This window comes from Anolis carolinensis, chromosome 4 (assembly GCF_035594765.1).
Source record: "Anolis carolinensis isolate JA03-04 chromosome 4, rAnoCar3.1.pri, whole genome shotgun sequence".
Lineage (NCBI taxonomy): Eukaryota > Metazoa > Chordata > Lepidosauria > Squamata > Dactyloidae > Anolis > Anolis carolinensis.
Window position 1 is genome coordinate 97,375,470 of NC_085844.1, and position 16,864 is coordinate 97,392,333.

Consider the following 16,864-nt stretch of genomic DNA (forward strand, 5'->3'; position numbering starts at 1 on the left):
CTTTTCCTTAATGCCTCCTTATTATCCAACATATTCGCTTATCCAACATTCTGCCGGCCCGTTTATGTTGGATAAGTGAGACTCACTGTACACTAATTCTATTGTGTAGTTGCACCCTTTAGCTTTCAAATGCATTATTTTACTTCATAGCATATCTCTAATGTTGCCATATATCTTTCATTCACCACTGTCTCCAAATGTAAAAAGTAGCTTTAACATTCTGTTTCAATTTTAATATTTAGAAAACACCTAATAACTATTTCACATTTCAGTGAATTGAGTGTCTGTATTCACATTTCTCCAAACCACAACTCCTTTAGATTATTACTATGGAAGGGAAGTATAGCAATTCAGTTTTAAACCAGAAGAATTCCAAGAATTCTTTATTTTGATTTCAAGCAAATGTAGTTTACAGAGAACAAATAAATGAAGTCTCAGGTCAGTAAAATTATAGAATTACTGTAGTGATTTCAAGATGACATTTCAAGGTGACATCTTGAAAACTCTGTCCTATGTTGGTGAGAATATTTAGGACAGCAGTGTTATTATCTACACTGTAGAGTTTACATACCATCTTACAATTTTTAATAAATGTTTAATATTTATTTTTTGTACAATACTTATCAAACCAGAGTTTCAGATAGTTACAAGTAGATACTAAATATTTCTGCATTTTCTCATTCTTGATCATTTTCCTCCCCATTTTTTATCTACATTGTAAACTAGGTTTTGCTACTACAGTATTTGCCATGTGGATTTGGGCACTTTACCTTGTGTTATATAGATTATATGATAGGATTGCATCTGTGTTTATAGTGATGCCAATATACTATCTCCACATCACTATGAATGAATATGAGTGAAATACAAGATAACACACAAAGAAGGTCAGGAGAAACCACAACTTATGAAAGAGAACGAGAATAGCTGATTCTCTTTTCCTTAACTCCTAAAGTCGATGGGGCAGCATAGCTCAAATCATGAAATCCAGCCAAACAAAACTCTGAGAGTATGCATCTTGTGAATTTTCATAGGGTTTCCTCCTGCAAGGAGTCTTCAGAGGTGGTTTTGCCATTACCTATGGCACATGATAGCCCTTGGTAGTTTCCCATCCAAGTACTAACCAGAGTTGGCCCTGCTTAGCTGCCATGATAACACAAGATCTGGTGCCTTTAAGATATTTAGGCAATGAAGTCTGTACTTCCCTATTTTAAATATGTTGAAAGATAACCTTAAATATGAACCTAATGTTTTTATTTTTTTTAAATCCTACTTATATTGAACATACAATGACAACCGTAATGTGTGGTATGTAAGCCCATTTTGAAGCAATTGTCCAAACATTTGATGCTTCATATAGTGAAAAGCTGTCAGTTGCTATCATTTCTAGATTTAAAAAGTATTTTTACAATAAAATAGCCATGCTGCAGAAATTTTCAGCAAGATGTGCCTCTGGGCAGATCTAGTGACAGGCACAGCTAAGGATGTACTGGTGGCCCAGTTTCCACTTTCCACATCAAGTCTGCTTCCACACTAGGACCATTTCATTTTGCTAAGGCACAACTTTTTCTGAAGTCTTCTGGTAGTGAAATAAAAATGGTGACTTTACATTGTGTTTAGTCTATTTCGCTCAAAATGTAGGCTACTTGTTCTTGAAGAAAGTGCATCCTAACACATTTTATTGAAAAATTATATGCAACAAGGATTATCTCACTACAATGAACCCTATAATTAATTGGTTACCTTTTCACTCTCTTCCAACTACTTACCCTTATTTATTTATTTACAGTATTTATATTCCGCCCTTCTCACCCCGAAGGGGACTCAGGGCGGATCACATTATAACACACATAGGGCAAACATTCAATGCCCATAAACACATCAAACAGAGACAGAGAGAGACACGCAGAGGCAAGTTAACCTTCTTCTGAGGGGATGTTCGATTCTGGCCACAGGGGGGAGCAGCTGCTTCATCATCCACACTGACGGCACTTCCTCATACCAGGTCGTAAATTAGTTAATCTTGCCTCCCCACTTTTTATAAGTGGTACCTTATCTCCTACTTGATAGATGCAACTATCTTTCGGGTTGCTAGGTCAGCAACGAGCAGGGGCTATTTTTTATTTTTAATTGACGGGTGCTCACCCCGCCACGGGCTGGCCTCGAACTCATGACCTCATGGTCAGAGTGATTTAAGGCAGCTGCTCAACAGCTGCGCCACAGCCCGGCCCTTACCCTTTAATTGCTAACTTCCTATTCACACTTACGGTGGTGAAATTCTTATAGTGGTGGTTCCTATTCCCAGTAAAACTGATAATTAAATAATAATGTTGACCATAAAGACAGAAGTGTACACATTTTTCTGACATGTAGACCAACATGACATGCTGGTAAAGACAATGTATGTGCATACAGAGATGTACATAAAGACACACCAATACACACATTGTGATGTCCCATGGCCCTCTGGGTCGTGACCCTGGCGCCATTATGGATCACAGTGATGAAGAAATGGGATTTCTGCCGTTTCAGCAAGAAGCGGTTCCTTTCCAGATGCCTTTTGTTGACAATTCTAGCACGGAGCTCATTAAAAAGGACCTTGAACAGGCGCCTATTCCCAGCACCTCTCCCACCTTTGCGAGAAGGGAGTTTTGGGAAGCTAGCCGTTCAGAGAAATCGCAAACACGAAAAAGCGCCCGATTAGCGGCCAGAGAGAGTGTTAATTACCTCGTTTCCCCTGAGAATTCTCAGGGAGGATCGCATCTGGACAAAGATGTTGTTTCAGGTCTTTTCCCTTGGGAAAAGGAGCACTGGACACCTGCTTTGTAGAAAGATTTGAAGTTCTTTAAAAGTTCCCCGCACTGGCTAGTCCGCGCGGAGTCAACAAGTCAGTTCGAAGGATTAACTTCGGTTCCAGCCAAGTGTGGACTGCATTTTAAGTCCGCTAACTTCCAGTCTCATCGTGCCTTGCCTTGCTGTGTTTCTTGTCCTGTTTCACCGTGTTTCCAGCCTTGCATCTTTGTGTCAAGTATCCAGTCTTGTCTTCAATTCCTTGCCTTGGACTTACTTTGAACTCTAGAAAAATCTTGTACGTTTTCCCCACTCAAACTGCTTGGAAGTTTGAGTGTGTTTCGGTTTGGATTATAACTTTGAACTCTAATATTATATACTGGACAATATTTTACTGGACTATATTTGACCTTCCCTGAAAGGTCTAAAGCTGAACTATATATTCTGCTTATTTTTGTTCTAATTTAATTATTCCTTAATAAAGATATTAGACTGTTATAGGCCTCTGTGTATTGGTTTCTAGTGCTCCGCTGCCAGGGCGTGACACACATTAGAAACCTTTTGTACATAGTGTAAAGTATAGTATTATTTCTTCAATCATTCAATCAATCAATCAATCAATCTTCATGTTAAATTGCCTTTCCCCACAAAGTGGGGAAAGCAAAGCTGATGTAAACTTTGAGTAAAATACAAGATGGAGAATTCTTCTTTTAAATTTCACATTACTTCTTACAGTGGGCACTCTATACTTGTTGGAGTTTGGTTCCAAGATCCCCCCTGTGCATGCCAAAATCAATGGATATAATTGTGTAATAAAACAGCACCCCTTATATAAAATGACAAAAATCAAGGTTTGCGTTTTGGATGGGGGAGGTGGAATATTTTCAAGCTATGGATGGTTGAGGGCTGATTTTATCTTAATAAATGCTTATAATAATATATAAAAATAGTGTTATATATATTTGGGTGATAACTTTGCACTGCATAGCTATCAAACAATATATGTATCACATCCCATAAGTAGCCCAATGATGATTGCTCAAGTTATGTGATTCTGTTTGATTTATGAGTTAGCATTATAGGAGCATAGGAGCCAAGGCATTTACAGAAAAGGGTTATGCACCAGTGGCCCTAGAGATAAAGGTATGTTGAAAGATAACTTTAAATATGAACCTATAACTTAACTTTAATGACCACTTAATATAATCACAAGTAATCACAGTTGTACTTCAAAAGATAAACCTGATTTAGTAAGCAAATATCACTGTATACAATTTTCCACAGCAGTAGGTAATGGCAACAAAAACAACAACATTTAAAGTTAACTTTCATATCCACTTCTTTCTACAGTTCCTATGGTAGTCCTACAATATATGTGCTACATACCATTTATTATGACACTAGGAATTGTTAGACAACAAAAGCTCTTGTAGTTGTTTCATAATTTGTACATCAACAAACTCAGATTTGCCACTCCAAGCGAATTCAATAGGGAGTTAAAGCCAATCTTAACTCTAATAATTGACGCCTTGTGAATTTGCAAACATTTTTCATGACTCCCAAATTATATTTTTAAGCAAACACTGTAAAAATGTAATCTACCAACATGCTCTTATCTTTTAAACTTCTTTTAGTGTCAAGTGTACTGCAAACTAAAACCTTCTGCTGGTTTACACAAAGCCTAGGATTCTCTAAAGTTGTTTTAATGCAACATGAAGTAGCCTGCTGTTAGAGTCCCTTTAGTAGCTGAGACCAAAACAAACAAACAGAAAAGTCCACCACCTTTTCCTACAGCTGAGCAAGGAACTTCCAGGCTAATAGCTTCCCACTCATTAACAAAAATACACACAGAATGCACAGTGCATTTATAAAGCATTTCAAAAATTCTAATAGCTCTTGAACCTCAGGCAGTCCTTGAGCATCCAAGTGTAGATAAATGTTTGGTTAGCAAATGATTTAGCTGTAAGGTTTGCTGCTCCGCTGAGAGGGACAGATCATGGAATTACTCTAGGGCTAGAAAAGGTCTCATCACAAACTGACTGCAAAAAATCCATAAACTTGCCAGATGCCCTTGTTTTAAATGACGTCCTTTATTTAAATGTGCTGAACAAAGAATTAATCTGCTGCTCCTAACGTGAGTCTGTTAACAAGGATTTTTTTTTTGTGAAAGGGGAGAACCGATTCAGTTTTAGCAGGAAATGTTTTGACATGACAACAGTAAGTGGCAGTTTATATCATAAAACCTTGTTCTATGGTTCCCTCTGAATGCTATTTTGCTAGCAGTATAGTTGCTAACAATTTTATTTTTGTACTTTCACAGGAAGATGCTGCTGCTGGGGTTTGGCTGTCTTGACCTTTTTAACAGCAACTGAAGGCACAATCATCTCCTCAAGGGACCTCATACGCTCTACATTTATCAGAATAAGATGAGATATTTTCTATATTCTCTGTTGCAGTAGGATTATTACTTGTCTCCAAACACTGGAAGGGCAAATAATTTCTGAAGTGATGACACTGGGCAGGTATACACAGAAAATTGCTGTTTTGATTATACCTCCCACAATTCCCCAGTTAGTATGGCTCATGTTGACCTGAGGATTTTGGGAGTTGTAGCTTCAAAGGTAATTTTCTCAAAGTCAGGGGACAATCTGCACAAATCTAAAGTCCATGTTTGCTTCTGGATTAGTCTGAGACATCCAAATGACATCATGAGCTAAACCAGTTTAATCTGAAGTAAACCTGGATTTCCAGGTTTACTCCGGGTTAAAAAACACCTGGGAAGGAGTGGACCTTCCAGGAAGGTCTGCACCTTCAAGGTCTAGGGCCTGTGGGGATTGACTGTTGGGATCATTGTATGTGATTCTGAGACTCAACGCCCACAGCTATCCAGTTCTTCTGGCTCCAGGAGCCTGAAGAACAAAATGGCACTGCTACCCTCCCCCCTCCCCCCTCAGCTCCCCACCCTTTCCTAAAAAACATAATGGAGAGGCCTGCAAATGGAGGCAGGCCTCTTCTACAGAGCTGCCGTCATGTCAAAATGATGGGGGGCCAACCCCCTGGTTAATCTGGGATCTACCCAGGAGGATATCTAGCAAAACCATGGGGTTGCCCTTTGCTATATAATGGCAAACAGAACTGCCATGGGCATCTAGCATATCTGTTGTTGCTGTGTATCTTTGACTTTGATCTAGCATAGAATTTTCTTGACAAATGAGGGTTTGTCACTGCCTTACTCTGAGGTTGAGAGAATGCGATTTCCCCAAGACAATCCAGTATGTTTCCATGGCTAAGAGAGGATATGAACCTAACTGTCTGGAGATTAAGGACCCATCTACATGGACTACAAAATTTGGGACTTGTCCAGAGTGACAATATTCTGGTCTGGCCTTGGGAGCTTTTACAGCACCTGTCTTTGTCCTGCTGCAGAGGACAAATCCTGCAAATCTCTTGGGAAGAGAGGCAGACAAATGTCAGTGTGGTGGAAGCAGCAAAGACCACTAGCACTGAAGCAATGCTCCTACGCCATCAACTCTGCTGGACTGATCACATTGTCCGATTGCCAGATTACCATCTCCGAAAGCAGTTACTATACTCCCAACTCAAGAATGCAAAACTTGTCCACTTTCAGATAGGTGACCTATGTAGACAGCCCCTTTCTCCAAAATTCAAACCTTAACTCCATGTTGACTCTAATATTTAGCATGCCATGTTAAATAGAGTGTGCTCTGTGAGAGATGTATGTTTTAAACTGCAGTCATAAGAAGGACTAAGAATTTGCAATCACAGCTCTCCATGGGTAATAGCAGACTGGAAGCGAAGTATTTTTGCTAAGATCAAAACAATGGTTCGAAATTTAAATCACCTTTCTATGATGTTCTTCTCCCCCACCACCACCCATTTTTTCTTTTCCTCTTTTAAACACCTACATTAAATGGAACCATGCATTAAAAACAATGGCATTTTCTCCTTCTGTTGTGCTTAATATTAGTGGGATCAACTCCTGCAGTCCCTAGAAGCACTCTAAGGCCTCATAATACCTGAACAATCTGTTATGTTTGCCTCGCTGCTACATCTTGCTTATGGCTGTTTTCTGCTACAGGCTAATTCTTCCGAAATCTCTTATTAGCACCGTTGAAACTGAAGAAGGAAAAGGTTGTCAATTATTCCAAATGTCCATATATATGTCTCAATCTTTTTTACCATCTTTGTTCCATCATGTGAAAATTTCATTCAAGTCCAGTCGCTTCAGGGATGTGATTGCTGCACAGTCAAAATGAATGAATTGGATTGCCAAGCAAGGTCTCCCTTGGTTTTGTTTTTGTTTTTTTTTTTTTAAAGAGAGGGAAAGACAAGCCGGGAAAATGCACTGGGGAATTTTGTACATCAATTTGGCTATTTAAAAGGCTTCTTGCACACTCTAAAACAGATGCACTTCCTGACCAACCTTTACAAGGAACCAAACTAGGAAGTCCATAAAATATTTATATCCCTTCTGCCTGGCAAGCTCATTATCTATTGCAAAGGTTGTTTGTAATTTAACTTTGCTTTCAACTTGCTTACATGAGATTATTCTTTTGCAGACTAAGCATCCTCTGTTTTCTTTAAAAGTGATTTTCTTTATATCTTAATAGATGAATGTATACAAAGGCATGGAGGTGTTATATCTGAACACCTGTTGCAAGTCCTGAAAGCAGATTTACTAGTTCCAATGTTAGTCATGAATTTTTCAGGTGACAGTTGCAAATACAACTAAGAATATGTAGAATTGCTTGGTGCTATCCAGAACAGGATTGATTTTTTTCTGTGAATATAATTCAGTGCTCTTTTGTCCCATATGCAGAGGTCTCTGGACTGTTCCAAATACAGGAAAAGAATTCAATAATTCTTTGATGCATGTGATAATTATTTCTGTCCTGATCAACACTAGATTTTACTATATCACTACAGATGTGGCTTCCATGTCAGTGTGGTGGTAAATGCACAATGAATTTAGTTAAAACATGAGAGGTATGTTTTATGAGCTATGAGAGGTGCTATACTCACCTCCCAAAAATAGACTCAGTATCTTGAAAAGCCTCTCAGTAGGTCAAAACAAACCCTATAGGGCAGTTGTGGTGAACCTATAGCACGTGTGTCAGAAGGGGAATGCAGTACCCTCTCTCCTGGCATGCGTACCATCGCTGCCCCCCTCGCTCACCTGCCCACTCCCGTGCTTGCCCACTCACCTTACCTCTGGTTTTGGATTGTGGTTTGGGCACTCAGTCTCTAAAAGGTTTGCCACCACTGCTATGGGAGTTCACTGTCCCACTGACATGAGACGCAGAAGCTACTACAATGCTACACACTGTGTCAACGATGAAAGTTCATAAATATAGTCTAGCTCTGTTTTCAGGCTACAGTTTTATACAAAACTCCATTATGACGGGATATGCATAATCAAAAGAAAATGTTTAGGTTTGCTCTGTTGTGCCTCTAATGTTGGCCTACGCAGCACTGCAGAAGCAGGGTGTCCTTTTCAAGTGTCCAAGAGCGTGCACCTTTGATTCAAGAGAACAGACACAGAGTCTCTACAAAAGTAGAAGCAATCTAGGTCTATGCATGAAAACCAACACAAGAAGCACCCAAAGCAAAGTAGGAAAAACATGGAGAGAGTCCTAGGAGCAACAAAATGTCAGAAAAAGAGATTTCATGGAAATAACATGATGCAAAGCAGACACAGTGCACATGTAGTTTTGTAGCAAAGAGATGGCTTTGGTTGTTCTAATTGCCAAGTGTAAATATCACAGCTGACATGATTATCTCAGTGCTCCCTTTTTAAAGCTCATTGAAGTCTGTCATGCACTTTTGTTACTTTTGTTTTATGGCTTGTCTACCAGACCTTTACCTTCAAAGTAAACCAGAAGTTGAACCTGGATATCCAGATGGCAGCAATGGACTTCTGGTCCTTAGTGCAGGGTAAATCACATTAAGCAAAGCTAGGAAATGCTCTGGAATGTAGACAGCATGACCAGCTCTAATCCAAACTGATCCATATTGTGGAAATGCGCCGGTGCACGAGTTCCACTTCTAAGGAAGGGCTACCAACCTCTTCTGGTTCTGTCTAGAGCCTGCTGCTTGGGCTCTCCTCTTAATCTTTCTTGTCAGAGGAAACCTTCTCTGGGAAGGACAGTTTGAAGCCAACTTGGGGGTGGGGTATTCCAAAAAAATGTACACCTCCAATGTAGCATGCATTAAGCCTGAAACAGTGTGTTTAAAAAACTCCTCAACTTGTCCAGAACAACAGAGATAATGCACTGCAGCTGAACTGTATGTCCCACGCAGAGCATGAAACAAATGGGAAAATGCAGAGCAATTGTCAGGACACCACTAACACTAAAAAAAACTTTTTAAAAACTGAAACAGAGCTAGCCAGAAGGCAAATAATCACTTCCCCAGAAGGAAACCATTATCATTCCCATGGGATCTCTTGCTATCCACTCCTTTGTCCTCATTTCCTGTGCCCTGCCATAGTCCAATGCTAATCCTGAACTGACATGGATATGCAAACCAGTACATTTCAGCAGACTGGTTAGGGAAACAATTCCTGAGTTTGCCTCTGATTTGCATTCAGAGGATACTGTAGTCACTGTCCCAGTCTTGAAGCAGTTCCTGGGGTGTTTGTGTAGACGTTACAAAAAGAAAACAGTTTGTGTCAATCCACGTCCAAACTGGATTATAGTGTCTGTGTAGACACTCTCTAAGGCTGTTTAAATGTCTGAACATGCCATCATGTTCAAATACTCTCTCTCTTTTTTTCTATGTTGTTCAAAACATATCTCAGAATCCACAATGTAACATAAACAATCCCTTACACAGCATCATGTAGCTTGTATAGGTCAGCTTCAGTTTATTTCATTTATTTATTAATTTGTTTCATTTATTTCCATTTGTTTCATCTTCACAAGACATTCAGATAATTCCACCATTATTCTGATTTTTCAGATTTACCAGACTCAGTGAAATGGAAAACAACAACATGAGGAATCAGAGCAAGAAGCAAATTCTATTAGCAGATTTGTTTTCAAAAGAATTATAAAGGACGTATAAATTCTAAGTTATAAGGAATTGTGTGTGTGTGTCAAGGTATGTCTGTTTGTATTACAAATGCTGTTGCTAGTTGAAGTGGCCCCCTGTAGAAAGATGGCATGTGGATGACAGAAAGAGAGAAAGGAAGGAAAGACACAAAAAGAGAGTCGTGTCCTCATGGTGACATTGTGAAGTAGGCCCTTTCAGGGTTGGAGAAGACAGAAAGAGAAGGGGAGGGGAGGGGAAAGGAAGGAGAAAGAGAGAAAGATGGGGGAAGAAAGGAAAGGAGAAGGGAAGGGGCGGGAGAAGAAGTAGGTATGAGAGAAAGAAAAGTGAAAGAGGGGACAGAGGCCCCTCTGATATTTAGGCAATGTCGGATATACGTACATGACATTCTCAATTGTTTAAGATAATTAGCACTTTCTGGCATAGGATAGTATGATAATCCCATGACTAAAATATTAAGTTTGCATTATGGGCTCCCTAAGCATTTTTTAGGGGAAAAGGTGCTGAGTTTTTGTTATGATTGTGCCTCATGGCTCTGTTACTGACAGACGTGGGCGTAAGACTCCTCGAGAGTCAGATACTCTCGAGGAGCGAGAGAGAAAAAGACTGCGAGACATATTTGCAGCACCATCTGACGAGGAGTCTTTCGAAGGGTTTACGGAGAGAATGGAGGAGGGGCTGGTTAGCTCAGAGGAGGATGAGATGGATTGGACTCGGGTAAGGGAGGAAGTGGGTGCCACTGGCCATGATGGGACAGAAGATGAATGGGGACCTTCAGGATTAGACCCATGGTTTAGCTGGAGGGATGGGACGGGATCCACAGCTGGAGATGCTGTTGGGCGTAGTCAGAGGTGTTCCAGCTCTGACGAGGAAAGTGATGAGGAAACGCCCGGGTTAAGGAGGACAGCTGACAGTGATGAAGATTTGTAACTGGCATAAAATGGGGCTTGGGAGCAATTGCAAATTGCGTTGGGCAAGGTAATCTGGGCAAACGCTTGGGATCCGTGTGTGTGTGGGACGCTTCCCTGAAGACTTGTGTGCTTTCCTGTGCTGTGACGTAAGTTGATTGGAATCCAGGGTCAGACGGCGGGAGGGATTGTGTGGGCATTTGTTTGTGCAAACCTGTGCTTACTCTTATTAGCTTGACCCTCCGTCGTCTTCTTGACGGACGCCATCTCCTGCTTTGAGAACTCGGACTGAACTGACCACGGCTTGTCTTCCCCCCCTTCTTGGACTTGGAAAAACTACAAACGTCTGCTTCTGGCTTTGATCTACGGAACGGAACTGGTCTACTCAACTGCTACAATCCTTGGCTGTTTTACTCGTGTTGGAGATCCTGTCTGCTGTGTGTGTGGGGGAGCGACGCAAGTTACTCTAAGCACAGTGTTGGCAGCAGAGAGGAATCTGCTGCCAATTAGTTGCATTCTTTGTATCTTTTGTTCCTTGGCTTTCGTTTCGTTTATACCCAGGCTGACGCAAGCAGTTTGTTTTTACCCGGATTAAACTCCGGTTTAATCCGGTTTATCTTTTGAACATTTACTTTTGCCCCTTTTTGCTCCTAAAGGCAAAAACTGCCTGGCCCTTGTGTTTTACGGGCATTTTTGAGTTCTGTAATCTAATAAACTCTGTTACTTTGAATCTTGTGGCGTTCTGTCCTTGACAGTTTTTCTGTGAGAAGATGATATAAAACATGTAAAATAAGGAAACATGAGTTTCAAATTCTGAATTATTGTCTGATATGTTCTGTGTGCAAGTAAAGACAAGTCATGCTAAATATTATGGCCTGGATTACATCTGTTACTGAAGGAAAATCACCAGATAATGAGTGAACCCTAACTACACATAAACCTTTACTGTGCAAACTACCATCATTGTGTCATGAATCATCATATACCAACTTTGGCCTGCCTTATATGTGGAGTGTGGGTTCTTGTCATTATGCCACATAGTATATAATGCAAGATTTTATAGTTGGGATAGGGTATCTTTTACTACTTAGAATTACATCCCAATGATTAATTGTTATTGCCGGTATTTATGTATGATGAAGATACACTTTCATACTCCTCTTTTAAGTCAGTGATTTCCAGTGAACTCTTAATATTGCAATGAATAAAACATAACACGAAAAAACAGGCAGCAGAAACAAACCAGGAAACGAATACAGCATTTCCTTAAAAACTGTCTCAAAAGCCCTTTGGGAAGGCACAGATGGCTAAGTGGCAAAATGGTGTTAGTGACCTGAACTTTCCTTGCATGAGGAGCTATGAGGCTTAGCTGTAAGGATGAATAGGGCTCAGTAAAGACTGCAGCCTATCAGATGGTTCTGTTTTTCACATACTAGAATACTGCAAATCCGGGTTTGCCATCTAGTTACATGTTTCTCACACTATCTAATGTAGAAGATTGTCATTTTCCCCTACTGTGCCATGGAGCAGCATTGTATTTGATCCCATTGACAACAACTAAAAGGTGCTTTTAGGATGTTTTAAAGATGTTTTTTAAAGATGTTTTTAAAGATGTTTTTAAGATGTTTTTGAATTGTTGATTTTAGCCGGTTCTTGTAAGCCGCCCCGAGCCCTAGGGGAGTTTGAAAAATAAATAAATAAATAAATAAATAAATAAACTGTTTCTTTCTCCAATGGCAACTCAAAAGAGACTGGCAGCCAATGGCTTGGGAACTGGGGATAATACTGGGAATAATACTGATCTAATCTATGATCAATTCATCCAACAAATGTTGAGCATGTTTTATAGTGTACATTTGCATCTTGTTAAAAATATTTCAGATACACAAACATAAAATATAAAATGGTCCTGGGGTCAATCATCAGATTGGTCTAATTCATAATTGCTGTAAACTAGTTGAAAAAAGAAGTCTAAATGGGAATTAAAGAATTGTTGTGCCCCCAAAATATAACCTTACAAATTGCAGCAATTAAGCAGAAAGAAGAATAACTTGCTGGTTCTGCATTTAGAAGTGCCAATCTGAATCGCCATTTCTCCCATGACTCTGCTCTGAAAGTCTCAGAGAAATCGAATGCTTCTGCTGCTCCCTAGCTACCCTGATCATTTCGACTGGGACCAAATGTCTCCTGTAAGCCCTGCTGAACTAAGAATCACCAAAGCAATAGATCTTCCATTCAGCCTCATATACCAAACACATGCACACACATTATTCATTCTTTTCTGAACGACAGCAAGCAGAACTTTTCCCTACATATGTTGTTTTCCTTCTACTAGCCAACAGCTGAAATATTTCCCAGAAAAGATACAACTACAGACTTCAGTTAAAAATAATTGAGACAGGCTTACCGTTACACCAAAGAAGCTGGTCTGGTTCATTGCATCCAGGAAGATTTTCCCAAGGTCTTTGTTGGTATAGTTAAAGTCCTCGATTTTTTGGTTTTTGTTGGTGGCATTGAGAATCTTCATTGCTTGCTGCAGTGTTTTGGCAATTACCCATATTCCATCGTAAGCAAAGCCATGGAACTTACTTGGCTCAACATTCCCACGCCTTTGATCATACTCCTTTTCATATTGTTGTGGAGTCTGTAGGGAAAGGATACAAGACAGATTAACTGAAAAGCACATTAAAAATCTGTACCTAACCATCACAATTGGATACTTGCATCAAAATCAGTGATGCCTCTTGGACCATGTATAGCTTCAGAAAAATAACAAAAAGTGCTTCATGTTATGACTTGTTACAGTCAATATAATGGCACTTTACATGGTGTAAGGGGGGAGACCTGCCTGCCCCAAAGTATTTATCATCTATTTTTTTGATTCAGGAGTTACTCTGGACCGTGCACTGCCTGACTATCAAGCAAAAAGTGGGTGCTAGAATAATATCATATGAAAGCTTCCTGGCACAACCTGGGGATCACAACCAGATACAGTGAAGACATCTGCCCTTGCGCTTTGCTACTCTGCTGCTGAGTAGGAATACCCTGTGTGGAATACATCTCACCACGCTAAAACAGTGGATATGGCTATTAATGAGACAAGCCACATTATCACAGGATGTCTACACAGAGGTGGTCCAACCGCCAGGTAAGGGAAGCATTTGCCTGTGGCACCATCGTCTGGGGGGGGCGCCCCCCCACCTCCTCCTCTTTTCTGGGCCTTCTTGCGTGGGGGCTGTGGGGGGGGGGGGGCAGGCTGCGCGGCAGGAAGGTCCAGCCCAGGCCTCCCCTTCTCTCTCACCTGTCTGAGCAAGCAAGTATGTGATGGAATGTACACTCTGTTCTCAGGCTTCCCATCCTATTCCCTTTCTTCCTGCCCACTCAAGGAAGTGGAAGTGAAGAAGCCAGGGAAAAACATGTGTACCTGCCCTCCTTGTGCTCCTCCATTCCATCCCCTTTCCACAATCCTGCCTGAGTAAGTGAGGGAGGGAATGTGTGGGTGCACCCTCCTTCCTCATGCTCCACCCAATCCAACCCCCTTTCTGCCTGGCTCTGTGATTCCATGGGAGAATGCATATGTGCACCCTCCCATTCCCTTGGCTGGCTGGGCCTTCCCGCCGCAGCCCGCGCAGCCTCGCACCACGGGGGGGGGGGGGGGGGGGAATTACCTTTGCCTACTAGGGAAAATTACCTAAGGACCCCTCTGTGTCTACATTCTACACTACTGGAGAAATTATACTGTTTAGCCAGTAATTGCACCACCTGACATCTGTTGGAAGTAGCAGCCAGTAATGAAAGTACCAAGGCATTGACATTTCCGGCACATCCTCTGTTTGGATATGAGCCAGCACGCCAACACCTTAAATCAAGAAATAGCTTCGTAAGATCTACAAAGATACTCACAGGAACACCGCAGCAAGCAAGAGACCAAAAGTGGCAGGTTAGAACCAGTAACCTCAATTCATGACTGATACCAAATTAGAGACTCCCTCCTGGGCACTCTGAAGACTGGGAAACTTGGAAGATGCTGAACAGACTGCGCTCTGGCATCATTAAGAAATTGGGCTTCAAAGTGGAGTCCACAGCATGTGAGTGTGAAGAAGAGCAAACCACAGACCACTTACTATAATGCACTCCAAATGGCCAGCTTCTGGTCAAAGGACATTTAGTATAATACCCAATTTTTAACTTTGTGCGGTTTTTTTTATACATTCTAACTGGAGTTTCAATTCACTTCTGACACAATAAATAAATAAATATGATTTGGGGGAAGGAATATGAAAAAGAAAAGAGAATAGCAGCAAGGATCATTTTTGCATATTTTGGTTATGCATTTTGGTTAGTCATATTTATGTTTAGTTACACAAGGGTATCAGAATTATAGAGTCATGCTGGAAGCTTCATAGAGATTGTGGATTTGCATTGGGTGTTTGTAAACATTTTCTGGGAAATATAAAACAACCCAAAACAAACTGCAACACGTTCACATGGACATACACAAATTCAACTAGATTCATTTCTACTGTGTAACAGGAGAATGTCCAGTAATTTTTCTTCCTGCACTACTGAGCTTCTTATGATATGACACATTTATCCGAGGAAAAGCTCATCAACAATGATCAGCATTCTTACATAGGTGGGCCATTCATATACAGTCAAAATGCATATTCAAAACGACCATAACAGATTAGAGAGCTGAACCAAAATGAACACACACAATGAATTTCAACAAGGACAACAAGAACTACATTTGGGCAGAAAAAAATGGGTGATGCCTGGCTCAATAATAGTGCATGTGAAAAAGATCTTGGGAGTTTTAATGGACAACAAGTTAAACATGAGCTAGCAATGCGATGCAGCAGCTAAAAAGTCAATGGGGTTTTGGGCTGCATCAAAAGAAGCATAGTGTCAAGATCAAGGGAAGCCATAGTGCCCCTCTATTCTACTTTGGTCAGGCCTCCCCTGGAATAACACTGCTGTCTAATTCTGGGCACCATAATTTAAAAGAGATATTGACAAGCTAGAAGGTGTTCAGAGAGAGGCAATTAAAATGACCAAAAATCTGGAGTCCATGAATCCCTATGAGTAGCATCTAAAAAAGCTGGGTATGTTTAGCTTGGAGAAGAGAAGGTTGAGAGAAGACATGATCACCATGTATAAATATGTAAAAGGATATCATAAGGAAGAGGGAGCAGGGTTATTTTCTGCTGCTCTGAAGACTAGAACTCAGAGCAATGAGTTCAAATTACAAGAGAGGAGATTCCACCTAAATTTTAGGAACTCCAGAAGCAACTCCGGTTGCTCCTGACACGAAAAAATAAATAAATTAGGAACAATTTTCTGACTGTAAAAGCTGTTCAACAGTTGAACTCTCTGCCTCAGAGTGTCGTGGAAGCTTCTTCCTTGGAAGCCTTTAAACAGAGGCTGGATGGCCATCTGTCAGGGGTTCTTTGTGCTTTTCCTGCACGCCAGGGCCTGGACTAAATGACCCTTGTGGTTTCTTCCAACTCTTTGATTTTATATATTGTTTCAACATAGCTCCCTATTTCAAGCAGGTGCCCCCAGAGCTGGTTCATCTTCTGAGGGAGTTATACAAACATCTGCTTATAATAGCCATTTGCAATGAGCAGTATTATACAGGATAATGCAAGGAAAGGTTGCCATTTCCATGAGCACAACATGCCCTGCCCCTTGGTGTTGACATTATGTTTCTGTGACAGCTCCTCTACTACATTTTAGCACTCAGCTGAGCAGTAAGCTGGCAGATACACCATTATTGATCTGTTGATTTTTGACAGGAGGCACTGACAGAGGCAAAACCTTCTCTCCTTTGGAAATATCACCTCTACCAGAATACCAGCTCCATAGACTGCTGTGACAGCATGTCAGCTACATTTTTGGTGACTCAAGCAGGAAAAAAAGAAATAGCTTATATGCAAATTCTTCATTTCCATACTTGAGTATTTGGTTATATGGTTATAAAAAGGGAATTTCTCGCTTAAACCTTCCTTGCATCCAGGACTACAAAACGAGAAGGATATCCCTTAGAATACTTCACATCAGCTTTAGACAAGAGAACCCAAAGGTCAAAAACA

General features: G+C 40.6%; 1 protein-coding gene across 2 annotated transcripts in view; it reads right to left on the reverse strand.

Moving 5' to 3' along the window:
- Positions 1–16,864, reverse strand: part of gabbr2 (gamma-aminobutyric acid type B receptor subunit 2) — a 444,511-nt gene that overhangs the window by 260,344 nt on the left and 167,303 nt on the right. For both annotated transcript variants that reach the window (XM_003219823.4, XM_062980838.1), the window contains exon 7: positions 13,177–13,413. In XM_003219823.4, coding sequence (XP_003219871.2) covers positions 13,177–13,413 — 237 coding nt within the window. The remainder of the gene's footprint in view (positions 1–13,176; positions 13,414–16,864) is intronic.